The sequence below is a fragment of the Ascaphus truei genome, chromosome 2 (genome assembly GCF_040206685.1).
Source record: "Ascaphus truei isolate aAscTru1 chromosome 2, aAscTru1.hap1, whole genome shotgun sequence".
NCBI classification, from domain to species: domain Eukaryota; kingdom Metazoa; phylum Chordata; class Amphibia; order Anura; family Ascaphidae; genus Ascaphus; species Ascaphus truei.
Window position 1 is genome coordinate 101,481,661 of NC_134484.1, and position 26,596 is coordinate 101,508,256.

The 26,596-nt window shown below is 42.6% G+C and overlaps 1 protein-coding gene across 8 annotated transcripts in view; it reads left to right on the top strand.

Moving 5' to 3' along the window:
- The window catches only part of MYBL1 (MYB proto-oncogene like 1), a 98,965-nt gene extending 90,195 nt beyond the window's left edge, over positions 1-8,770 (top strand). For all 8 annotated transcript variants that reach the window (XM_075583969.1, XM_075583953.1, XM_075583962.1 and 5 more), the window contains one exon: positions 5,359-8,770. In XM_075583969.1, the coding sequence (XP_075440084.1) occupies positions 5,359-5,490 (132 nt within the window). In that variant the 3' untranslated portion in view covers positions 5,491-8,770. The remainder of the gene's footprint in view (positions 1-5,358) is intronic.
- The last annotated feature ends 17,826 nt before the right edge of the window (positions 8,771-26,596 follow it).

A 26,596-nucleotide genomic window follows, 5' to 3' on the forward strand; every position in this document is an offset into this window, starting at 1 on the left:
TTGAGACGGTATGGACAGGCGGATATGAATGACGCCTTGAAGATATTGTTTACTGCTGCAGGCCTTTTATAGCCATAACATCTGTACCAAGAGCAATACATTTATGGATAGCTAATGTGGAGGAGGCCCTGGAGAAGGGAATTAAAAGATTCCAGATAGTTGGAGCTGGACCTAAGATGAATAAACAAACTGCTCAAGGTAAGGAAATTAGAAATGGAGTCCCTCAGGACCATTATTGATTGTTGCAGTGGACCTGGGAGACTGGCTCGTATCAGTAGGCCTAAAGGATGCCCACTTCCACGTTCCCATATGTCACAGACACAGAAACTATCTGTGATTTGCAATAGAGGTAGCACACTACCAATTCAGAGCTCTTCCCTTCCCCTAAGTCACCAAGAACATTCACAAAGGTGTTGAACACTCGTCACCGAATTAAGGAAAGAAGGAATACAATTTTTCACTATCTGGATGAATTTCTGATAAAGGCACGGGACAGAGTCCTGTTACTCCAACACCTATCATGGGTGCTAGAATTCATTTCGCATCAAGGCTTGTCAATACGGAGTAGAGCCAATTAAGCCCAACCCAGAATCTAAGATTTCTGGGAATGGAGTTCAACAAACAGCAAGGCAGAGTGGTTCTTCCCTCCGACAAAAGGAAAAATATGAAAGAGATGGTCAGAACAGCCTGAGTGAGCATTCAATTGTGGGCTTGTCAATGCATGAGGCTGATAGGCACTCTTCAGGTGGAAAAATGGACCAGATGGCATCTAAGAACGTTTCAACAAAATGTCTTACGCAAGTGGCAGAGGTAAGCGGCAAGCCTGGACCAATGGATTTCCTTACCACAAGACATAAGAGAATCCCATAAATGGTAGGAACGTGACAAGAATCTAAGAACAGTTTGTCCTCTACAAAATCAGGTCTGGCTCGAGCTTACGATCGACACAAGCGACACAGGCTGGGGGGCCCAACTCGGGACCGAGAGAGGCCTGTTTTCTTGGGCTATCGGAAGTCACGAAACATCATCCAACATTCTACAGCATAAGAGTGGTAATGGAGGAAATTGAGCACTTCTCACCACAACTAAGAGGGTGCAACTTAAAGATCCGGTCAGACAACCGTACTACGGTGACCTATGTAAGGAGGCACAAGCAGCCCTGTACAGGAACTACACTCAATTATAACCTGCGACTCATAGCGCAAGGAAAATAAATCTGCTGGCAGACTTCCTCAGCCGGAAGACCCTGGATCCAGGTCCCTTTCAAACACTACTTTCAATCAGTTAGTCACAAAATGAGGGAGACCAAACATAATCTCATGGCAACATCAGGAAACAGGAAGTTACAAAAAAACCTGCCCAAGAATATTTCATCCAGGAGCTACCAAGGTAGACGCTCCTATGTATGTGTTGCTTCTGATCCCAAGAATTCTCAGGAAAATCAGACGGGACAAGGCAGAGTTATTGGCAGTACTGCCGAATTGGCCACGCAGAGTCTGATTCACACAGGTAGTTAAACATTCGGTGTTTCATGGCCTATTCCATGGCCAAGTACAACATCCCAGTCCACAGGAGTGCAATTTGACAGCATGAAGCTTGAGCGGGAGTTTCTCAGATCAAGAGGGCTGTCACACAAGTTGGTACAGATCTTAGTGGCAAGGAAAAGGACTACGTCTACAGTATATCATATACAGTAATCTGGCAACAATTCCATTTGTGGTGTGAGCACCAAGGTATAAGATTCTTGGAGCCATCTATTCTTGCAATTCTTGAGTTTTTGCAAGAAGATTTTGATTCAAGAGCTTAGCTCAAGCTCACTGAAGGTTTGGTGTCCGCATTATCGGCACACACTTGGCTGCTATAGTTCTCATAAGTAGATTCTTCCAAGCTTTGAAGAAAATCAAGCCACAATACAAGGATCCAGTTCAGGCTTGGAATGGACCATTGGAATTACGGGTTCTAACAGATGCCTCCTTTGCACCACTTTCTCAAGCTTCAGACATGGATCTAACGCTAAAAAAAAGTCCTATTGATTGCAGTAACGTCGGTGCGCAAGATTCGTGAATTGCAAGCTTTGTCCGTGAAGGAAGCTTTCCTTGTTTTTCATAAAAACAAGGTCATCTTGAGACAAGTACAGCTTTTCTTATCTAAGGTTGTTTCAAAATTCCATCTTAACCAAGCGGTATTAAAGAATGGATTCTACACACATTAGAAGTAGTGAGGTGCTTAAAACTTTACCTTTCCAAAACAGAAGGATTTAGGAAGTCAGACTGTTCATTCTTCCAAAGGGAACAAGGAAAGGGCAAGCAGCCTCAAAATCTACCATAAGTCAATGGATTGTAACTGCTATAAGGGAAGCCTATACTATTCAAAGATTCCAACCCCAGAGCTGGTAAAAGCACATTTGATGAGCCATATGCACATCATGGGCTGCAAAAGTGCAAGCTTCCCCCTCAGAGTTATGCAGGGCAGCAGTATGGACTTTAATATGTTTATTAAGTATTATTCTTTGGACGTCCAGGACTCAGCAGATGCATGCTTTGACAGAAAGATATTGTAGTCTATTGCCACCACTTAAATAAAAGATCATATTTAAGTGTCAAGGAGTGTGGTGTTTTATTTGTGTGTACTGCTCATGACCACTGCCATGGGGGCAACAGGAAAATAGAAAATTGATACCAACTTACTGTGATTTTCTTTTCCTGGATTGTCTTTCCGTGGCAGTACTCACAAATTCCCTCAGTTTAGATATGAGATTAATGGTTTTTAATTATATATTTTAGCTTTTGTACTGAGACTACCTGGGGAGGAGAGGAGGAGCTATTGATGGTCCTCTTACAGGTAGATTGCTGTCCTATCTCAGCTGGAGAAATATCGGGCAGAAATCTACATGCGGGAGGACCATACAGTGGCGGCCGCCTTTAGCCTCCTGCGGCCGTTTCAGCGCGACTTTGAAAACCGCGGGCAGATGCAGTGTTTGATGCGGCATGTTCCGGTATTTAAAGCCGCGGCCGCGTGCATTGTACAGTATTAGCGCTGTGCTTATTTAATTGTTTTCAACTGTTTTCAACATTACAGTCTCAGTTATGTGAGGTCTGTATTAGAGGTACACAAGCAAGGTACTGTAACATTATGGGCGGCGTGCGTGCAACATTATGGGCGGCGTGCTGTATACAAACTTTCACTGATACTATTGGCGCTGTCTCGGCATGAACACAGTGAAGTGCGTGGCATTCGGAAAAAAATACCCAAACAAATCGGAGATGTTGGAGAATAAAAGGGGCAGTGATAGTAAATAGGTACATTAATCTCATTATATCTCATTTTTGGGAGGGAATTGTTGAGCACTGTCATGGAAAGACCATCAAGGAACGGGTAGGTGGAACTTAACACATTGGTGAGCACTGCCATGAATGGGCTCTCCAGGAAAAGAAAATTACGGTAAATTGGTATCCGTTTTCAATTTATTTTTTGAAGAAAAGAGTGACCTCGTTATTGCATAGGAATAAAAGTAGGGTTTTTCTGTGTGATCTGAAACACCGTGCTGTGGCGGGACCTCGCCTATTTGTGCCATATATTTTGGATCTTTTGTGGTTAACCACAAAACTACTTTTTTATTATGGTCCTCAATGTCCATATATAACATTTGGGTCTTGGAAATTTTATAAACTGCTTGCAAATGTACGACGCCTAAAAACTCCTGTAAGTTTGACAGAGAAAATGTAAGAAGTTTTCTTAGAGTATCTTGAATATGTGTTGCCCAAGGAGGTGACAACGGATGAATAAAGGGACACTTCCTGGTCTTTTTTTCCTCTCTGGCAGTGCACTGTTTTTCTGCTGCCGTGTACATAGCGGTCTTGAGTAAGCTAGCCGTAAACTCGAGCCTAAGGTGAGAAGAGAGATGTAGGTCATTACATGGTGTTCTCTGCACTGCTCATGTGGCTCAAAATTGCTTCACTTCAATCAATCTTGCTCGGCTTCATGAGAATGGAAAAAAAAAAAAAGCAGGATGGTTTTCATTTTTTCTTAATGTCCTGAACAAAAAGGAAAAATTAATACATTTTGGAGGAAACAAGATGAAGTTTCAGGGGGAAAAGAAACCTTGGCAAAAAAAAAATGTCACTACCTTGTAATCTACATATTTTTCCTGATATTCCTGCCTCACCTGTCTCCCCTACAATCTATCCTAAACGCTGCTGCCAGAATCATTTTACTCTTTCCTAAATCTGTCTCGGTGTGTCTCCTCTCCTTGCTTCCTATCAAATTCCGTATCACACACACACTCAACTCTCACTTTTAAGGCTTTACACTCTTTTGCCCCGCCTTACATCTCAGCCCTAATTTCTCGCTACCCCTTTTGTGTCAAAAGCCCTCTCCCGCCTTAAATCTTTCTCACTGACTGCCCCACACCTCTGGAATGCTCTTCCCCTCAATACCCGACTAGCACCCTCTCTATCCACCTTAAAACACACCTCCTTAACGAAGCATATGAGTAGCTCCGTGGCTGATACTTTACACCTCATACATCAACCGTGACCCTTACAGATGTACTTACCAGGACACCTTCCTACTGTCTGTACGTTCTTCCTACTTAACAATTAGATTGTAAGCTCTTCGGAGAAGGGACTCCTTTTACTAAATGTCACTTTTATGTCTAAAGCACGTCTTATCATTGTATTGTTGTATTTGTTTATATGATTAGGTCAGGGGAGCGCAAACTTTTTATGCTGCGCCCCTCTGCCTGGCCTCCCCCGGTCTCGCGCCCCCTCTCCTGGCAGCAGCGTCAAATGATGCTCCGGGGTCACGTGACCCGCGGCGTCATCTGATGTCGGTCATGTCATATGACCCCGCTGTGACATTTGTCACCGCGTTACCATGGAGACACGTCTGAATCCCGGTAAGTTTTAGTGTCGCAGAGGCCTCACCCGATCTCCCGGCATTAATTTAAATGCCATGAGGAGGAGCGGGAGACCTCTGCAACCGCCTGCGCCCCCCCAGACAAATCTCCCGCTCCCCCCAGTTTGCGCAATGCTGGATTAGGTCATATGTATTACTGCTGTGAAGCACTACTGTATGTACATTAATGGCGCTATATAAATAAAGATACATAAATACATACATTTATTTGATCGTGGGCCATACAGTTGGTCATGTTAGTGGTGATCGTTTGTGAACTTGATTGCAATAATGCGAAACGCATTTCGCTTGCGTCAGAACGCATTGCGTGATAACACGTCAATTAACTGTTTTCAGTATTTTTTTTCCATGTGCATGATTTGAATACGGATGTTTTGCCATCAGTGGGGTAAAGTTTGTGGCCTTTTAAATTATGCTAAAATAAATTTCCTTTCTTTTCAGTCCATAGGTGAATGGGAAGCAGTTGTTTACGGAAAGACAGAAGATCAGTTAATCATGACTGAACAAGCAAGACGATATCTTGGTACCTACAACACAACTGGCAGCACTACATCAAGGCCTCTAGTTTTATGAATGTTGGGTTCTAATTTGTGATCCCAGTTGTCCCCTCTTTATTCTGTGCACTAAAATGAGACTTTTAGAACTGTTTGTACAAAAATGCTTTGTTTTGTAGCACATTTTAAAAGAAAGATGTAATACCAGTTATTTTGTAACCAACTATGGAAAAAGCCAAAGCTTCCATCTGTCTCACACAGAGCAATATACAGGAAGAGACAAATATGAGTCATAGCTTTTCACCAAAGGCTGGAAAATGGGAAAAAGAATGTGATTTCTTCTGGCTGAGGTGTTTAATAGAATGGAAGGGCGGAACTAAGGTTACCTTAGGAGAAGGGATGCATGCTTGCTTGGTGACTGGCAACTTTGCAATGATTCATACTTTTTCTCCATGATTTGTTTTTTTTTTAATAGACAACATCACATATGATCACAATTATTTTATGACCTTAAAGTGTGGTTAAAATAAGACTACTTAATATTATTAACCTCTAGTTCTGTTTAAATGCTTAGTGATTCGGCAAGAAAGAGTTTTCAATTAACGTTCTTGTGCCACCATAAATATTTGATCCTGATATATTAAGATGGATTGTATAGAAAGCTGTTGATTAAAAAAAAAAACAGGTTTTATTACTTTTGCTAGTTTGTTCTACCTAAAGCCTGTTTTTTTTATTTTCGCTGCATTCTACTCACAATAGCAAAATTATTTTTGACAGAAAAAATATAGCAAGTTACTTAAAAACATATACAGTACTGTACAGGCTTTGCATATTTTTAAAAATGCCAATCTTCACCTGTAAAAGAAACCCCATATGTTTCTTTTTTCCTTACATAGCAACAGAAAGCAGAGTCCAGCTTTTTTTTTTTTTTTTTTAATTGTACATTTAATCAAAAGTCGTACCTAAGAGTACAATGGGCGAGAATTTAGTTGGGCAGATAGCATATATTTGCTACCACATTTGTCATACATTATTTTGACAGGTTTTCAATACTGACGTTTAGAACTACTTGGCGTATCTTAATGTGTGTGCATATAGCTCTGCTTTCAAAACATACAGTATCTCCCAATGAAAAAATGTTTTGGTACATAACAGATATCTGAAAGGATAGGAAGTTGCACTATTTGATTTTGGTATTTTGCATAAGCACATAAGATGAGATGAGCTACAGTGTTAAATATATTTATATACTAAGGGTACTTAAAGCAACGGTAGATCAAAGGCAGAATTACGTGTTTTCTTTTTTTTTTTTTTTTTTCAAATTAGAATGTATCAGTATTTCTTATTCTCAGACAGGCTGAGAAATGTATGAAGATATTTGTTGAATGTATTATACAGGGTGTAAGAGCAGGGAAACCTTATTTGAAAGGAGTCTGTTTTTCTAAATTATTTGATGCTTGCCAGTAGATGTCTATTTAAATGTATATGCAGGTTCTCTAGAAGCCAAAATGTTTTCCTGATTTTTAGCTGCTCTGTGTCACAGTTAAGACAGAATGTTTCCATTTCTTTCACCAACTTCTATTTAATTCACACAGCCATTAAAATGCCATACTTTTTGAAATCTAAAATGTCAACTAGTAGAACGGGACATAATCCATGCACATTATAACATGGCTATTGCACTATATCCTGAATCATGTAAACAAAAACACACAGGAAGTTCTTTTAAAATGTTTTTTTTGGTCAGGGCACTGCAGAGTAGGTGAAGAAAGTAAGCGCTGTACTGGAGTAATGTTCCTTCTCAAAATGTCGATAACCCAATTGATAGGCTCTTGTTTAGCCTTTTCAGTATGAATGGACCATCACAATTTTATTCTAGAGAATATTATAGTTTTAAGATATGTTTAATGCATTGGCCTGTCTAAGCTTTGCACGTTTAAAACAGGTGACAACAGTTGTTTCTGTTGCCTATATTTAGGTATTTGCACTTATTATTTATTTTTTAGTTTTGAAGGAATGTCTTGGTCTTGCTTGTAATATAGAGAATGTACTGTATGTAGTATAATGGTGCGCGTGGCAACTTATTTACTGACTGGTAAATAGAATGCTATACTGTAGTTTTGTTTTATTTATACATCTTAAGTTCCTCTCCACTCCCAAGATGTGCTGCTATAGATGGCAGAACCGGCTTGCTGCTATTGAGAGATGGAATGAAAGAGCATTACATGCACTGTACAAGAATTTTAACAATAATGACACGTTCAACATAAAGAGGAGGATCAACCATTACCTTATGATCTGTAGACTATCACTTTAGCTAAAAGCTAAGAAGCACCACAGAGTTTAAAATGGAACAACACCTTAAGTGGGAATCCAGATTATGCCAGGAGGAGCTTTTCGTGTCTTACAGATGGCAACAGAAAATAACAGTATGATGGCATCAGCTTCAGAAAGAGAATATCCTGAACTCCATATCTACTCAATGAATAGTAACTCAGTTTGTGTGCGGTTCAATATAATTCTTAAGATGAAAACGTGTACATAGGCAACTTAGTGCTATAATTTTCTACACAGTAATGGTTTATTACCATTGTTCAAATTTAAAAAAAAAATGCAAATACTTCAAATTATATGCGTATGGAACACTAACTAATTACTTAAAAAATGGATGCTACCATACAAGGGTATGTATAATCAGTCATTCATATGTAATCTTTAAGATGGCGTATTTATTTCAGCCAAGTTAAAAAAGAAAGTATTTTTATCTACTGCTTATAGACATTCAATAGCTCCTCTCTGCGCAAATTGTTCACTTTCTATACAAATACATTCTGATTACAAACTTAGCAACTTGTATTGGTTGAGCTCCTCTTATTTCCACATTAACATTTTCTATCTTTCCTGCTAGAGAGTGCTGTAAAGCCTCTCTAGGGTGAGTTGGTGTTAATCTGTATATCAATTTTGTATGTTTGCCTCTTTTTTTTTGTCTTGTACACTACATACATTATATGTAGCAGTCAAACATGCATTTAAAAAACTGACAGTACATGCTGTGTACAATATTTTTTTAATATTTGTAATATAATTGAACAATGACATGGTTTCAGCCAGGTTCATTATGTTGTATGCTTTTCTTTGTTGTTTATCTGTTTCAGATAAGGGAATCTTGCTTTTTAGTCCAGCCGTATTAATAGCACAAATACAATATCTTTAAAGCAAGTGGTCTTCTGGTTAAATGTAGCACCATGTGATTTTGGGCTTACAGAATTTTGTATTTTGAATTACAATAGGAACATCACCCATTTTCACGCTAAACATTTTATCCAGGTGTCACAAAATAAAATTATTTTATAAATCATGGACTGCCTGCTTTTATTGCTGTGTTATGGAAATATAGACTAATGATGTATGTCATAGGATTCTTAACTAAATATGTAATTGTCTGGAATTCTAATTCAACATGTCACATGAACACTGCAGGTGTTTCATATTTTAAGTCTATTTCTTATTGGGCTGGACATGAAAGGACATTATACTTGAAAGGACATGTTGCCATATTAATGGTGTAGTTTACTCACATCAACAAGCTGATGTTCTGCCTGGGGCTGTTACAGCGGGGCATTGACAGGTGACCACAGAACAGCTCTAACGGACCCCCCAGTTCATGTAAGTTTTAGGGGGGGGAAAAGAGCAGCATGGATTTCTGCTTTAAAATCTCTCCGCCACAAAGTTCCGGAGTCTCAACTCATACTAGACAGAGCACACTGCTGACCCCAATAAACTCCGGGACATTATTGTGAAGTTACACTACCAAAGAAATGGTGCTTTTGGCACCAAGATTATCTCTACCACAGGAATTCAATGATGAGCAGTTTGTTATTCTGTCTCTTTATCTTCAGCTGCACATCTGAGACATTGAGAACTCAGCCAGTTTAACTCAGTCTTGAGAGAACAGCAACTGAGATACTGTACAGTGCAGAAGGTCGGGAGTACTCCATCTGTTCTGCAGATGAGTTCCTTGTCAGCAGTTTAGGCTTGGAAGCTGGTAGCCCGCAGAAACCAGCTGAGAAGCCTTGATCACTCAGGCAGGGCCGTCAACAGAAATCATGGGGCCCATGACAAATGAAAGGAGAAGGGCCCCCAAATAGCGCAGAAATTGTTTTTTTAGCGCGCAACTTTTACTTAACTTTTATCTTGTTAATAAAAAACATTACAATGCAATCTGCTTATTTTAATATTTTCAACAAAAGACAAAGATACCCAATGCTACATCCTATGTGACAAATACCTGGGAGGTATTCAGTATGGGACTGGGGTGTTCCCTACCTGTCTTCTGTGTATGGTGGGATTCTGATATCTCCTGTGTGAAGCTTGAGTCAGATCTGGAAGAAAGAAGTATAGGTTATTTTGGTGTAGGTATAGGGCAGTTAAGATAAGACAGCGAGAGTGGGTGAAAGAGACTGGGTGGGTGGGTGACTGACGAGTGGTTGGGTGACTGACTGGGTTGGTGTCTATTCATTCACAGACACACACACAAACTCTCCCTCTCTCTGACTCTCCTCTCTCCTACTCTGAGACTCTTCTCACATACTACCAGACACACACTCTCTCTCTCTGACTCTCAGGAGAGAGTCTGACTCTGCAACTCTCTCTCTGACTGCGACTCTTTCTGGGACGCACACTCTCAGACACACTATCTCTAAGACACTCGCACACTCTCAGACAGAGACACACTCCGACATACACACGGGAAATCGGAACGGGGGAAGCAAGAGTGGCATGGAGCCGTACTCACCTGACATGCTCCATGCAGGAAGAGGCGGGCCTCACTTTGCAAGCTCAGATAGAGCTTGCTGCGGACAAAAAAAAAAATCCTGGCAGCGTGCCAACACGCGCCAGCCAATCAGGAGAGGAGGTTTTTTTATTTCCTTCCGTTGCAGAGCGCGTGCTGCCTGGCGCACCGCGAGCGTGCTAAATCCTGTCAACCCGTGGGGACCGGGCGACAGGATTTATCAAGGGGCATGGCCGCGCAGGGCCTGACTCACAGGGCCCGGGACGCCAGTGCCCTCTGTCCCCCGCTGTTGGCGGCCCTGCACTCAGGGCTCCGAGACTTTCTTGAACAAGGTGCCAAGAAGATCACGCAAATCCAAGAAATGAGTCTTGCTATCAATGTCAAATTTGGACACTTGCCACTGTTGTAATTCTGAAAGATGCCAAAAAAGTTCAATTCACTTTTTCCTTTGTGGAAGTTGGTTTGTGGTGTTTGGGAGTACTTGCCTGGTCTGTGCACCTTCAGAGTCTCTGTGGCCAGGTCGATCAAGTATTTTAAGTTTTAGAAGTATGACATGTAACTGCTGATTTTCTATATATTTACTATGATACTCCTCAACATGTTGGCTTCTGGATGGAAGAAGACCCCTTACCAAATGTCATGGGCCTTGTTTCTTCTGATTTACACTATATTCAAGCTTTTATTTTTGTTCTATGGTTAATAGCTTCAACTTTACAATCTCTACTGTAAGACAGCAGCTGGTTACTAACAGTTGTCAACTGTCACCCCCACCCCCTCTGCTGACCTTTTATGCCATTATTCTTACTTTTATTAGGTGGAGACTATCAAAAGAAATTAAAGGCACTCCACAGTGCATAAACACCAATTAGTGAAAGTGTAAATACATTTGAAAAGAAGGAAAAGGTCTTTGGCGAAGGATTAATGCAATTATTAGAAACCTGAACAAACAAGAAAAAAATTCAGTGTAATATGTCTCAGATTTATTAAAAAGTAACAGTGGTTAGATGTACACTCACAAAGTAGGAACATTGTACAGGTAGTCCTCGCTATCCAACGTTTCACTTTACAACGAATGGCATATCCAACGCTTTACAATGCAACCCTACGGGCCATTTTTCGACGCCTGAATGCGTTATCCGACGTTCGCTGCCACTGATTAACATATGACTCAATATACAACGGTTTCACTATCCAACGCTACCTCCAGAACGGATTCCGTTGGATAATCGAGGACTGCCTATAATTGCATTAATATGCTGAGGAGGGAGGCCTGGAAGGGGCATGGATGCCTGGAGTGGGGAACCTCAGTAGATGCTACGGTTATAAAGTTAATTGCACACACAACCCTGTAAGCTCAGACCCACCTCACCATATTTTTTTTTTATGTCAAAAGGATTGCTACTGGGTATGTTACAATGTATAAACATAAGACAGAGAACCTCAATACTGCATGCAACATGACAAATCATACAGTTAAATACTTATCTGTTCTTTTCTCTGAGTGTCACTTAGTTACATTCTTTGGCAAAAGCATTGTAAGTTTGCAGACCACGTCAAGGTGAGCCCCCTTATTCTGCAAGTCCTATCACTATCTCAGCAAACGTGTTCTTTATCTCTCTAATATGACGAAGAAGTCTTAATAGACAGATCATTCACAGCTACATCTCAGGACTTGTTATTTAAAGGTGGGTAGGGCGGTTTGGAAACAGGGACGATGGGTCACAAACCTAACAATTGTTTATCAATTAAAATACACCCCCCACATCACCATATATATTTGTCAAAAAGGAGTACTACAGTGTTTGTGACCATGTATAAATATATTTGTTTTGTCATGTTGGATGTAGCATTGGGATTCTGTCTTTTTTTTAAAAACATCACATACCCAGTAGCACTCCTTTTGATGTGTGTGTGTTTTAATTGGTAAACAATTGTTGAAAGGTCTGTGATTCCTCCCTGTTTCCAAGCTCGCACTGACCACTTTTTTTTCCCAGATAGTTTTTTATTCGTTTTCAACATAGTACAAGTAATAGACATAGTATATCCAACAATATGACCATACAGTATAAACATTATCCTCTACCGAATAGTAGTATTACAGTATTAAGTCGAAATTCAAAACAGTCTTAGTGGAGCACTACCACGTCTGTTATACTGAAGCTGCAGATAATTTAGACATTAGATCTGGCCTATTTCGGTCCATGTTGAGGGATCGGCTCTTACTGAGTAATATATATATACACTATGTTGGGGGAAGAAAGAAGCAGAGTCGGGGATGTCGACTGAAAGAGACGAGAGGACAAGGAGGGACTGAAGGGGGAAGAGGGAGGGGTGAAGTGCCCCCTCACCCCTCCACGACTGACTCAGACATCTGTTTTTAATCATTTGTAGTTAGTTTTTGGTAAATTACTACTAATCAATTAACTGATTTCCATCCATGGGCCCCATGTTTTATGTAATTTGTTGGTTGAAGGTTTTAGGAAGGCTGTAATTTTTTCCATAAGCATCACCTCGGTTATTCTTTCTACAGTTCGCCTTCAGGGGGCGCTATTTTCTTCCAGTCTGCCGCCACGGCGCACCTGGCAGCCGTTAGTATAGATGACACAGTCAAAATCGTGAGAAGAAACACAAAATTGAAGTAATGTCTATAGCAATGTTTATAAACGAATGTAAAGTGCATAATACCCACGGAAGACACAAACACAACACTTAAAGAAAGCGTATATATCCAAGCTCTATAATGAAAATATAAGATACATGTATGGATATAATTCCTAAACATCCAGTGTTATGTGATTCAAATATAGAAAAATATCTCTAACCTAAATTATTAAATAGATAACTAGAAATCCGATCAATATTAATTTAGAATGAAACCTAAAAAGTATATAAAAATATAAGCAAATATATATATAAGGACATAAATGTTCATTAATTAAACCTATATATAATATAAGATCTGGGGGCATTTATGTGAGCACCCAGGCTACGGCCCGCATATTCCACCCATTGGACAACATCTATGCTTAAATCCATGGCAATCACTAATCTGCCTTTTTTTTCTCCAACAAACAGATATATCCACTCAAGACTTTGGAATTCCCTCCGCTATTTAGGATTGGACTGCATTTACCACGACCGCCTTTTAAAAACGCAGGACCTCATATTTTAATATTTTTATCTTATGGAATACAATTTTTAATTCTATTTTTGCTCCGATTTATCAGTGACAGAGACACTTCTCCAGTTTCATATGTATTTACGCAGGGATTTTTAGAATTGTTTGCTGTTTTTTATATTTACATTAGCTTGCTTCAGACATTATTAATCCCACCTGCTTTACTCAGCAGTGCGTTTTAAACTTGGTTAGTATACATTAAGAACATGGTATTTCACCTGCCATACTTACCCACATAGGATATTAATTTAGCATGTTGCTTACCATTACTAGTTGAATATCATCATTTTATTATCCTTATCAACACTATTTTCACTAATTCTTAATAGGTATTTAAACTAATCTCACAAAATTAACCTTAATCACTCTGCACTTTAAATATTCAAACACCCACTTTTAGTAAAATAACATAATTTTTTTATATATATTACCTTTTTTATATATGTTACTTTTTTTTATATATGTTACTTTTTTATATATATTACTTTTTGATGCAACTTATAATAAGATATGCATTATTCACAAACTACCTCCATCAATTTATAATAAACCATTTAATCTAATTTAACTAAATTAAACACCTTACACTTTAAATATTTAATCACCTTTTTATCAACACAAGACCAGATTAACTCACATTAAAACATACACTATTTATAAATTAACAAACACAAGATTGAATTATATCTTTCATTTTTTGACCAACATAATTTAAAATTTAAAATTGAAAATCTAGATCAACTTTTTAATCACTTTATAACAATATGAGTACACAAAAAAAAGACACATAACTTATCACACATAGATGATTTTATTAAGTTACACACTGAGAGACTTATGGCATAGTATAGCAATTATACCCTATGTAGCAAGAATCTTAGGTATATTCAATACCTTCCACGATATATATATATAATTCTTTCAGCACCTCAGGCAAATGCGAGAACCCAGAGACCTTCAATACAATCACGCAGTACATTAGGGACTGCGCGCGCACTTTCTCCCCTTTTTTAACAACTCAGAACTTTATTGAAACAAAACTGAACATTTACAATGACATTAATGATTCTATTGGCTGAGCTAGAAAGCACACGCAACTCATCAACATTGAAAAACTTTATTAGCGATCAGACCACTACACAAACGCGACCCAGCAGAAGATGGGATGCGCGCGCACCTTACAAGATGGCGACGTCCCGTCGCATTAGAGAAACGGAACCGGACCAATACAACGATCTGGATTGGCCCAACTCGGCATAAAAGAGGCTGGGAACAGCAGGACCACATCTACAGAGCCTGAGGAAGTCCAGTACTTGGACGAAACGCGTTGCTCTTTACCAGGAACATTTTAAAGCACATTACAGAGGAGGCGGAGGTGCAGTTGCACCTCTCCATCCGGACGCGGAAGAGAGAGACTCCCTACAACTATACACCACACTGTCTACCCCTTGCATTTACCTTCCACAGAATTGTATTCTGTGTTTGTTTTTATTTTATTTTTTCATGTTTTATTAAAGAAATCCCCCTGGAGTGGCACTGTGAACCAATGAAGTAAGTGGCCGATACATCAAGAAGAAGAACCCGCATCGCTAGAAGAAAAGCCTCATCAGAAGCACACGGGACTCCCAAAGAAACCTTGATGTGACTGGGCTTACACAAGGCCGTGTAAGTTTTATATACCTTTATTTTATTTCACCTTCACACCAACACACATACACCCATGTGTGCCTATCCTTCCAATTAGATATTAGACACCTGAGCCAACACACCCGCTCAGGATATAACTGCTTCACCTTAAAGAGCAATTACCAGTTCTATAACACTGCCTGTTTCCAACCATTGTGCTCCCCCATCCTTTTTGTATTTACTACCCGGTCTTGACAACAGCTGACTGGGCTGGTGATTTTTGTCGCAAAATCACCTCCTCATTGGAGCTGCTATTTAAGGGAGTAAGTTGGGAACGCAGGTCACTCTTTGATAAAGCGCCATGCAGTCGTGAATCGCGTTAGAGGACCTTTTTCTTTAGCATCTGCTATCATGCATTTTGATTAAAGCATTTTTATTTTTTCTTCCTGCCTCCAGCCCTATTTTGTTAGCAGTGCACTATCATCTTTTTTGTTGTTCCTGTTACTTTCTCATCTGATGGATGCACGCCACCTCCGGGACTATCTCGGACCACAGCACATCGCAACATGTGAGTTCTTTCATTCTATAACAATGGATTGATTTCTACATGTTTATTGCTTCTATAGGAGGTATTATAAGTGCTCCAGCCTTTGGACTTATAGGCTGCCACTCAGACCAGGCTCACAGGGTGGGTTCTCCTATATGTGAGCCCATTTCTATTTGTCTGGCTGAATTGGTTACCTGGCTACTCATATTGTCCTTGTTATAGGCTTTATTGTGAGCCTTATACCTGCTTCACATTGATTATGCAGTGCTATTTGGATACCTAAGGTCTCGGACTTCGCTATATTGCTACCATTTATCCTACTATTGGAAGCACCAACAATGAGATTTACTTCTCATTTCTTGTTTGCTAGGAGAAAAGTCAATGGCTCCACAGTAATGGAGAGGCCTGTTACATCTTTAATGATAGTTTGGACAATGGACCAAAATTTCTGAATCTCTGGACATGACCACCAAATGTGAACCATGTCACCTCTCTGCCCACAGCCACTTCAACACAAATCTGATGTTGCCGGGTAGATCTGCTTCAGACGACTCGGTATGAGATATCAATGAAATAGGATTTTGTAAATATTCTCTTTGATTGTGGTACAGATAGAGGTCTTTGCGGCACACTCCCAAATATGCTCCCAGTCATCTATCAATTTCTACGATCAGGTCGGCCGCCCATTTGAGCATGTAATTATGATCAGGCGAGTCAACTGCGGATTCTATACCCGCATATATTTTTGTGATCAGGCCTTTTTGATAGGTACCTCGTCTGAACAGTGCTTCAAAATTTGAGAGAGGAGGAAATTCTAATTTTGGGGAGATTTTTTTGGAGAAAGTGCAGAATCTGTAAATATTTAAACATAGAGAAATCAGGAGTCTCGTATTTGGTTTGTAGCTCCTGAAAGCTTAGAAATGTCCCATTATGTTATAAGTCGGTAATTGTCTTAATGTTTTTCTCTTTGAATTGGTCAAATTGTTTAGTATGACATCCCGGAGGGAAACTTGGATTATTATAAGGCCGCACCCATAGTGGAACGCGCTAGCTTCCTCCTGATGCCGTGCTTCATATACAAACTTGTTTGTATTGCGAAGCGTTGCTCTCCCTGTAGCGCTTGTGTACTCACTAGCGCGTGTGCAATATGCGCATATGCATTTGCGTCCTAGTGTTTGGTTTGGCCGTATCCTGCACTATGGACAAAGCTTAATGCATTTCACACATATGTGCACTTTATCAAAGAGTGAGGTGTATAGTATCAGCCACGGAACTACCCATATGCTTCGTGAAGAGGTGTGTTTTTTCTAGATGGGTCTTAAAGGTGGATAGAGAGGGTTCTAATCCGGTATTGAGGGGAAATTTATTCCAGTGGTGTAGGGCAGTGAGTGAGAGGGTTTTAGATACAAAAGGGGTAGACAGAAGACATCCTTAAGCAGAACGCAAGAGTCGGGAGAGTGTATATCGAGATTTGTGGTTAAGATGTAAGAAGGGGCAGAAGTGTGTATAGCCTTAAAAGTGAAGAGGAAAATGTTGTGTGTAATATGGAATTTGATAGGAAGCCATGAGAGGGATTTCAGCAGGAGAGACGCTGAGACAGGTTTAGGAAAGTGTAAAATGATTCTAGCAGCAGTGTTTAGGATAGATTGTAGGGAGATAGGTGAGAGGCAGGAAGGTCGGACAGTAGAAGGTTATAAATATTTGAGATGGGAGAAAATTAGGGTATGCCTTGGAGTTTTAGCAGTAGAGCAACAGAGGAAAGGGTTTATATTTGCAACGTTGCAGAGGAAAAAACTACAGGTTTTAGCTACTTTGTGAATATGAGAGGAGAATGTGAGGGAGAAGTTCATGTAGAAAGGGGCAGTAGTGCCAGGCTTGGTAGGAAGTATGAGGAGCTCTGTCTTTGACATGTTAAGTTTGAGTCGGCCGAGGGCCATCCAGGATGATATAATGGAGAGACATTCAGAGACTTTGGTCTGTACAGCAGGTGTAAGGTCAGGGGTTGAAAGGTAAATTTGTGTGTCGTCAGCATAGAGGTGATATTTGAACCCAAGAAATGTCATAAGGTCAACTAGAGAATGTGTGAGAAGAGGTCCCAGGACAGACCGCTCTGGATACAACCACAGAGAGATCGACAGAGAAGGCGGTGTTGGCAAACTTGACACTGAAAGTACGATGTACGAGGAAATTCAGGCCAGAGCTCTGTTACGGATACCAACAGTATGGCGAATGTGAAGGAGAAGAGGGCGCTCCACAGAATCAAATGCTGCAGAGAGGTTGAGCAATATGAGCAGAGTGTAATGACCGTTGTCTTTTGCAGCATAGAGGTCATTAGTTATTTTAGTAAGGGCTGTTTCGGTGGCTTGAGCAGTGTGGAAACCGCATTGTAGAGGATCTAGAGTATATGAGGTGAGAAAATGGAGCAAGTGAGAAAATACAAGGCATTCAAGGAGCTTAGAGGCAAAAGGCTTGAGGGTGACAGGACAATAATTAGAGAGTAATTATGCAGCTTATACTGTACACAGCAAATGTATTTCTAGGTGGCTTTAAAAGTCTATACACATTTTTTTCCCCTCATCATTTTCGGTGGTTGATCATTGTTAACCAATGCAATACAGGCAGCAATTGGTTAAGTATTAGCAGGGGTGCCGACAAGGGGGGGGTTGGGGTGGGTTGGGGCGGGGCAGGTAAGGTGTCCCGGGCCGTGGCTCTCCCCCAGATGCAGGCCTCCCTCACTCTGTCCCACGCCGAGCTTACGACACTGGCACATGACAGGCCTCTCTGATGTTGGCACGGGCTGGAAGTAAGCTTCGCCCAGCTTCCCTCATGCGCCGACATGAGAGGGAGGCCCGGTGCTTGCTGACTCAGAAGCTCAGCATGGGACAACATGAGGGAGGCCCTGCAGCTGGGGCAGAGCCAGGGCCTGCCGGCAATTACTTAGTCCGGCCGCCGGGACCCCGCAGCCACCGAGCCCGGCCAGACAATCCCCAAGGTAAATCTGTATTTTTTATATGTATTTTATTTATAAAAAATATTTTACCAGGAAGTAATACATTGAGAGTTACCTCTCGTTTTCAAGTATGTCCTGGGCACAGAGTAAAACAAAATAATACATGGTTACAAATACAGTTACATAAATGAACAAGGTATACATTATATACAAGACATTGCATGCACAGTTAAAGAAAATATATATTACACTGGCGACACACTTTATTCGAGCTCGGCTAGTCCCACGAATTCGGGTATACCCGGGTGTATTGAGGTTTGTGACTGTTTTCTGCCCGAGTACATTGAGTTATTTTCCAGGCAGGGATTGAAGCATTTTATTCCCGCTGGCTGCAATACTGCACAGTATATATATATATACTGCATTACAATTCATGAATTTATGCCATCTGGTAGACACGCGAAGCATTGCAGCCTATTAAATCCTAATCATTATCATTTAACAGATCAGCCGCCCATCAGCCAGGCATGAACCCTGGCTGGGAAGGCAAATGCAACGAGGCTTGTCAGAGGTGAGGAGCGGCGCATTCCAGGTATCTGCCAGGTACATACTGGGTATTTGCTCGAATAAAGTGTGTCGGTGCAGTATGAGCGTATGAAACAGTTACAGACCAGATTAAAGTGTGAGACAGCCTTAGATTTGAAAGAACTTAAGCTGGTGGTGGATATGAGAGTCTCTGGTAGGTTGTTCCAGTTTTGGGGTGCACGGAAGGAGAAGGAGGAACGTCCGGATACTTTGTTGAGTCTTGGGACCATGAATAGTCTTTTGGAGTCTGATCTCAGATGATAAGTGCTGCATGTGGTAGGGGTGAGGAGCTTGTTCAGGTAGCTGGGTAACTTGCCCAGAAAGTATTTGAGGGTGAGACAGGAAAGGTGAACTTTGCGCCTAGACTCTAGTGATGACCAATCTAGTTCTTTGAGCATTTCGCAGTGATGTGTGTTGTAGTTGCATTGGAGAACAAAACGACAAATTGAATTGTAGAGGGTGTCAAGTTTGCTAAGGTGGGTTTGAGGTGCCGAGCCATATACTATGTCTCCATAGTCAATAATTGGCATTAGCATCTGCTGTGCAATACGCTTTCTGACCAGGAGACTTAGGGAGGATTTGTTCCTGTAAAGTACCCCTAGTTTGGCATAGGTCTTGGTTGTCAGGGTATCAATGTGCATCCTGAATGTTAAGTGGGAGTCAAACCATAAGCCCAGGTATTTAAAACTAGTGACAGGTGTTAGGGTGGATATGTATGGCGGGGGGGTGTATTTTTATATGTATAGGAGGTGTATTTTTATATGTATTGTGGGAGTGTCTTTTTAACTTATTGGGGTGTTGTATTTTTAATATATGTAGCAGGGTCCCCCCTGGTCCCCCTTACCCTCGCTGCTGCAGGGTCTCCCGGCGGCATCGGAGGCAGGGCGCCACCATCGTGGTTGTGTCGCGGAGGTTCGCACATGCGCAGTAGCGAAGCGGCGGCCGTTTTGGTAAAGGAGAAGTGGCAGCAGAGGCGATCCGTAGGGACGGCCCACAGTCGCGCATGTGCACTTACGGCGATGCGGCGGCCATTACAGAGTTGCGCAGGCTCAGCGGAGAGTAGCGGCGGCCATTACAGATCGCGAACGCGGCCCCAATAGAAAAGAGGGCCATAGAGGACTACAGACCCCAGAATGCTTAGAGGAAGACAGGCCACCTGATACCAGGGAGCCAATAGAGCTTACAGCTTTCCCTGAGAGGAAAGATACATTGTTGTGTGCTGCAGTGAGGAAGCAGAAGAAGCTGGGATACAGACAGGGGAGGGTGGGTAAGTGTAGAGAGCAAGTGGCTCATACACTAGGCCAGACATTCCCCCCTTAGGCCCCAGCTGGGCCCCAATCACCTCAGCTTGTGGTTACTACAGGGACTCCCCTTAGATAGGGACAGGGTCCTGTAGAACCCAGACAAGTGAGGGTACAGCCAGGAAGCATGGATCTCCTGGTATTGCGGTGAATGTGAATCACTCTCTGCGGCTGCAGAGATAAGGGACTTTCTAAAGGTGGATCACTCCATGCGGCAGTCACCCACCACCAGGCAGAGTTACAGGACATCGCTGAGGAGATCGCAGAGCGGCGGATCCTTTGTGAAGTGTCTGCAGCCCCAGGTGCTGGAGCACTGGGGTAGGTATCGTATTTTAAGTGCACCAACCTACCGGTACATCAGGCGCTGATCCCGCCTATAGGTTTTGGGTTTCTTAGAGGACTCGTGGGACTCTGGGTACACGGTGTTGGGGGAGGAGTAAGGTGTAAGGGTATAGCCCAGTTAGGGGCAAGGTTATTGCTGCCAGCTAGTGGCAGAGGGTGACACGGCTGTGTTGCTATTATGTGATGTGATGTTATTGTTTTGCCCATATAGTAAACAGTTATACATATATCTAGTGTATGTGTTCATTTGAATGTGTCCTGCGAGGAACAACTCCCGCTCTGCTGGGAGCCATCGCAGGTGGAGGCGCTGTACCATATAGTATTGTTCCAGAGGATACACCCCAGGCTCTCACTGGCGGAGGCTCAGGCCTTCTGTGAGCCTAACAGGTAAAGCACCACACCAGTAATACATATAGATTCTCCCCATATGCACCCTATCTGCAATTGGGGGGGGGGGGAATATGGGTTACATATGTATTGGCAGGGTGGTGTATTTTTAATATGTATTGGGTTGGGGGGTGTATTTTTAATATATAATGGGCGCGCGGACGTGACGCTAGTCCTGGTTCCCGGGAAATCTGTCTGGGGCCCGGAGTATTAACTCCACTAAGCTGACAGTGGTCACCTATGAATAGCTTAATTTCAATGCAGTGGATGTTTTTTTTATTTATTATTATTTTACCTTCTTGACATGTGTAGCCAGGTCCCCCAGGCTTACCCTTATCTCCGCATGCTGAGAGGTTAGGGAAGGTTGCAGTGCATGTAGGGAGTGCTTCGGTACATCGGAGGCTCTGCAGTGATCCGATTATTAGGGCGCCGCCATGTTGGTGTTCGCGCATGCGCGGTGAGTCCGTGGAGGTGGTGAGGGAACAGAGTTCGCGCATGCGCAGGAGAAGGTTGCGAAAGCCCGCAAAAGAGGAGCTGCTCCTATAGGGTGGAGCGCACGGGACTACGAGTCCCAGCAGCCAGAGCGAGATCAAGTGACGCCAGGGAGCCTATAGGGCGAGCGGAAAATCGGGAGGAAGAGTTAGGAGGTTGCGCAGGGGAGCACGCTGAGGAGAACCGAGGAGGAAGGAGAAGGAGCTCTGCGTGTAGGGAGGCTGGTAGCCCCCTACACTAGGCCTTATACCCCGGCCCAGTTAGGCCCTGAGTCCCCTTAGAGTGGAGCGGAAGTAGGGACTGGCCATCAGATAGGGCCCAGCCCCTTAGCACCAGCAGAAGAGTGAGACATTCAGAGACTGTTGCACTATCATAACAAAGGTTTGGGCTTAGACCTGCAAGCACAGCAGCAGCCGACCGGGTGGGATCGCCCTGGAAGGTATCCCTGGAGTGTCTTCATTGTCGGATCCTCTGTGAAGTTCTTTGGCAGGCCCGAGCGCTGGAGCGCTCGGCAGGTAATCTCATCAAGTGCACCAACTGTATACATATATTCATATCCGAACATAGTGGCTGCGCAGTCACACACATCTACCTCACTTTGGGGGGTGGGGCAATATTGAGTGGGGGAATTGGACACGGTGTGGGTACACGGTGAGGGGGTCGCGTCCTGCGAGACGCAGTAGTATAGTGTCTCCTCTAGGGAGGGACACCTATTGATTATATGCAAGGTTATGGTTGTGTTAGTAAAGCCATCGGTTACTTTTATATGCTGTGTGTGAGTGTAATACATTATTGTCCTGCGAGGAACAACTTCCACTCTGTTGGGAGCCATCGCAGGTGGAGGCGCTGCACCAAGAAAGAGGTATCCGTATTCATAAAAACTGCCCCAGGCTCTCCGTGGCAGAGGCTCAGTCCCTGCGAGCCAACAGGTTTCACAGCATTGGTAGCGTACTGTATTCAATAGGAAACAGGGCTACACATGTATACAAAACAAGAATGTATCTGACCTAGTATATGTTATAGCCTTGGATCTTTTTGAGCGCCTCAATGCCTACTGATAAACCTTAACCCCTGCTACCCAAACGGTTTTGTGTTGCACTAGTCCCAGCTCTCCAATTGTTACTTGCAAAATGCAAATCGACAGGGAATAAAGCCTCATCATGAATTGAATGCTCAGCGCAGGTCAGCTGTATGTGGCATAAAGGCTCAGTGTGGTGTGAAATAATCCCATTGACAAGCTTTTGTCTGAACAGTCTGCTACTCTGGAGAGCAAATGCATGTCATTCTGCTCGGAGCATGGGCGGCGTTGTGTGCCACGCTGTGCAGTCAACAGCCCTTCTGTTCAGCGGCCACAGACTTCCTCTGGATCATTTCAGGAAAATGTGTTGATTTATAACCGAATCTTTCACCCCTAAGTGATATGTTGCATGACGTGATAGAAAACGCAGGTGCTTGTCTCAATGTATGTGTTGTCATTATTGACAGGCATTATAACATACCTACAAAATGTAATTACGGTGTGACATGCAAATGTGGACAACAGCTGAAAGCCTCTCATTTGTACATAATGAGATGCAAACTCTATTGTTATTAATCATGTATCACAAAGTCTGGAAAACTGCTTTGGTACAGAGCTTTTTTTTTTGTTGCCTTTTCTGGTTTTACAACCACTTTTTGCCTTTATTGTTAGTTTTTTCTGCTGCATTTTTGGGCAAAATCATTTTGCAGAGGATTCGAAATATGATTATCACTGATTTTTTTTTATTTCCTGTAAGTTTGGAATCCCTGAAGCATTTTTTTCAGATGTCAAATGTGTATTACAGCAAAAAAACATTTTGATCTGGCCTTTGCTCCTACCTTTCCAAATATTTTCATCATATAGGTGATGTTTTTGTACAGCGGATCGCTGACTTTAATTTGTTTAACTGAATAAGAACCATTTCTTACTTTGCAAGAAATACGACCTGTCCAGTGTAGATATGGACACTTGCCTGTGTTCTGGTTTTTAAAATAATTTGCTGGTTTTGGTTCGAAACATTTTTTGGGTTTTGATTTTGTATTAGGTTTTGATACTTCAGTTTTAGGTGATACCTTTACAATTGTACCAACAATTGATATTTTAAGACAAGCTTTCTAGAGTTCTCTCTCTTCCTTAGGTCAGCAGTTCTGATTTACAAAGATTTCATGAATTTAACACGGATGTTAAACTCATGAAATCTTTGTAAATCAGTATTGCTGAGCCGAGGAAGAGAGAGGATCAGGGAGAGGATAGGGGGGAGGGAGAAAAAAAATTGCAGTCAGTATTAATATTAATGGGGTCCTGGATTTTTTTTTTGCCCGGGTGCCCGCGCATGTCTAGCTACGCCACTGACGGTACTGGTAGGTTCTGATTTTACACGTTCGGTTATACCCATATGTAAAGTATAGTACAAAACCCTGTTTTTAACCTCCATCTTGGTATGAAAATTTAGCAGGACACTCAAATTTGTAGGGAATGTACCAGGTCATGCTGGAAAGAGATGTACAATACTGTCTCAGCTGTGCTCACTAAGGAGCCTATGCTATAAGCATTCATAGAGAAAAATCACCGGGCCATTTAAATCGCCATTTTTTTTAACGTTGCTATCACGGTATTCAGAAAGCCTTGATTACCTGTGATAGCAAAATTCCCAAAACTGGCGAGTAACCAGTGGCGTGATGATCGCCTCTCTGTAAAGGCCTTATGATTTCGTTCAGCTGCAGAGAGAGCTGCTCAGAGAGCCACCTCTCCCTGCGCATATATTGCCTGAAATTAAATTTTTTTAATAAAAAATGTAATACTAGTGTAGATGAGCAGGGGGTCACCGGAGCAGAACCGCGTTGATTTCAGATCCGGGGACCTCCTGCTTCCCGAGATACGGGCCCTGTTATGGGGTACCGGTATCTCCTATGCATTTCATTCCCACGGTCACGTGACACGGGACATTTAAATGCATAGGAGATACCGGCACCCCATAATAGGGCCTGTATCTAAGGAAGCACGGGGTCCCCGGACCTCAAATCAACGCGGTTCTGCTCCGGAGACCCCCTGCTCCCCTACGCTAGTATTAAAATTTATATTAGAAGAGCTGCTACCGACAATAAACATTAAAAGCACAACAACACTAATACCCACCTCTTCTACCCCCACATGATTAATACCAGAGGCCGTGGGTGTCCGAGGGTCCTCGGGTGGTCCCGTGGGTGTCTCGAGGCCCTTGGGCGATTCTCGCAGGTTTCTGTGTGTCCTCAGGTGGTGTCCGGGGGTGTCTGTGTGCTCTTGAGTGTCTGTGGGACCTCGGGTGGTTCTCGTGGGTATCTGTGGGCCCTCGGATGGTCCTCGTGGGTGTCTGTGGGCCCTCGGGTTGTCCCTTTGGGTGTCTGGGGGCCCTTGCGGTGATCCCCATGGGTGTCATCAGGTGGTCCCTGCGGGTGTCTGTTGGCCCTCGGGTGGTCCTTGCTGGTGTCCGGGGGTCCTCAGGGGGTCCCCATGGGTGTCTGTGGACTATCAGGTGGTCCCTGCGGGTGTCCGGGGTCCTCAGGGGGTCCCCGTGGGTGTCCAGGGGGCCTCAAGTAGTACCCGTGGGTGTCTGTAGGCCCTCGGGTAGTCCCCGCGGGTGTCTGGGAGCCCTAGGGTGGTCACCGCGGGTGCCCGCTGGCCTGCGGTACCAATCCTGTGCCCAAATGTTTTTGTTGCAATACATTTAAATAAATACACCCCACTCCACATACAGTACAGTAATGGGCAAAATAACTATTATCCAGTGCATTATAAAATAAAACATTAGCCAACCAGAAAAAATAAAGTAAATAAACCTTTCAACTTACCCCTGCCATCATGAAGGGCATCCTTGGCAGCATACTGCAGGTCCATATCCTCCGATGCCAGCAAGAATAAATTAAAAAATACAATCTAATGGCCCCTAACCCTTTAATCACGTTAGCGGTTAATAACCGCTATAGTAATTATGGAGTTAACCCACCCTCCCCCGCTACCCACCCGGGAGGCCTAACCACCCACCCCGGGACCAGTATACCCACCCTGTACCCATTGATTGGCATAGTGGTATATCATACCCATATAATATGGGCATGATAAGCCACGATAGCAGTCAATGGTCACCCTAATAGAAAAGCATGAAGGCCAAAAATACACAATAATAAAAGATATACACAAACATCTAAACACCTCAATTAAATAAATAAAAGCACCAGCCAACAAATGTATTTAATAAATAAAAGCACTAACCAACAAAATTAATTAATTTTAAACACAAGCCAACAAAACAATTAATGAATTTAAACCAGTAGCCAACAAAACAAATCATTAATTTTAAACGCTAATCAATCCTAAAATGTACTAAAAACAAGCCATCCAAAATCCAAACAATTGAATCCAAATAATAAAAACAAATTGTAATTTTTTCTATCAATTCAAAACAAGCATCTGACAAAAAATACATTGTCTGTCACTGTATTTATCTATACCCTGCACAGATTAATACATTATCAGTCAATGGGCAATCACAAACATAAAAATAAATAAATACAATTAAAAAATCTGAAAAAAGACATTTACATGCATTCAATATTTTACTTACCTTTTGAAGTCTTCACCCTCCGAATCCTGTTGTATCTGCAATCTCTCGTACCGTGACATAACCCACAATCCAACTACCCGAGGGCCCCCGGACACCACCTGAGGACCCCCAGACCCTCGCGGGGTCTACCTGAGGACCCCTGGACACCCGCGGAGACCACCCATGGTCTCACAGACACCTGCGGGGACCACCTAAGGACACCCGCAGGGACTACTCGAGGGCCCACAGACACAAACGGGGACCACCTTAGGACCCCCGGACATCCGCGGGGACCACCTGAGGGCCCCCAGACACCTATGGGGACCACGTGGGGACCCACAGGGACCACCCGAGGGTCCACAGACACCCGCGGGGACCACCCGAGGG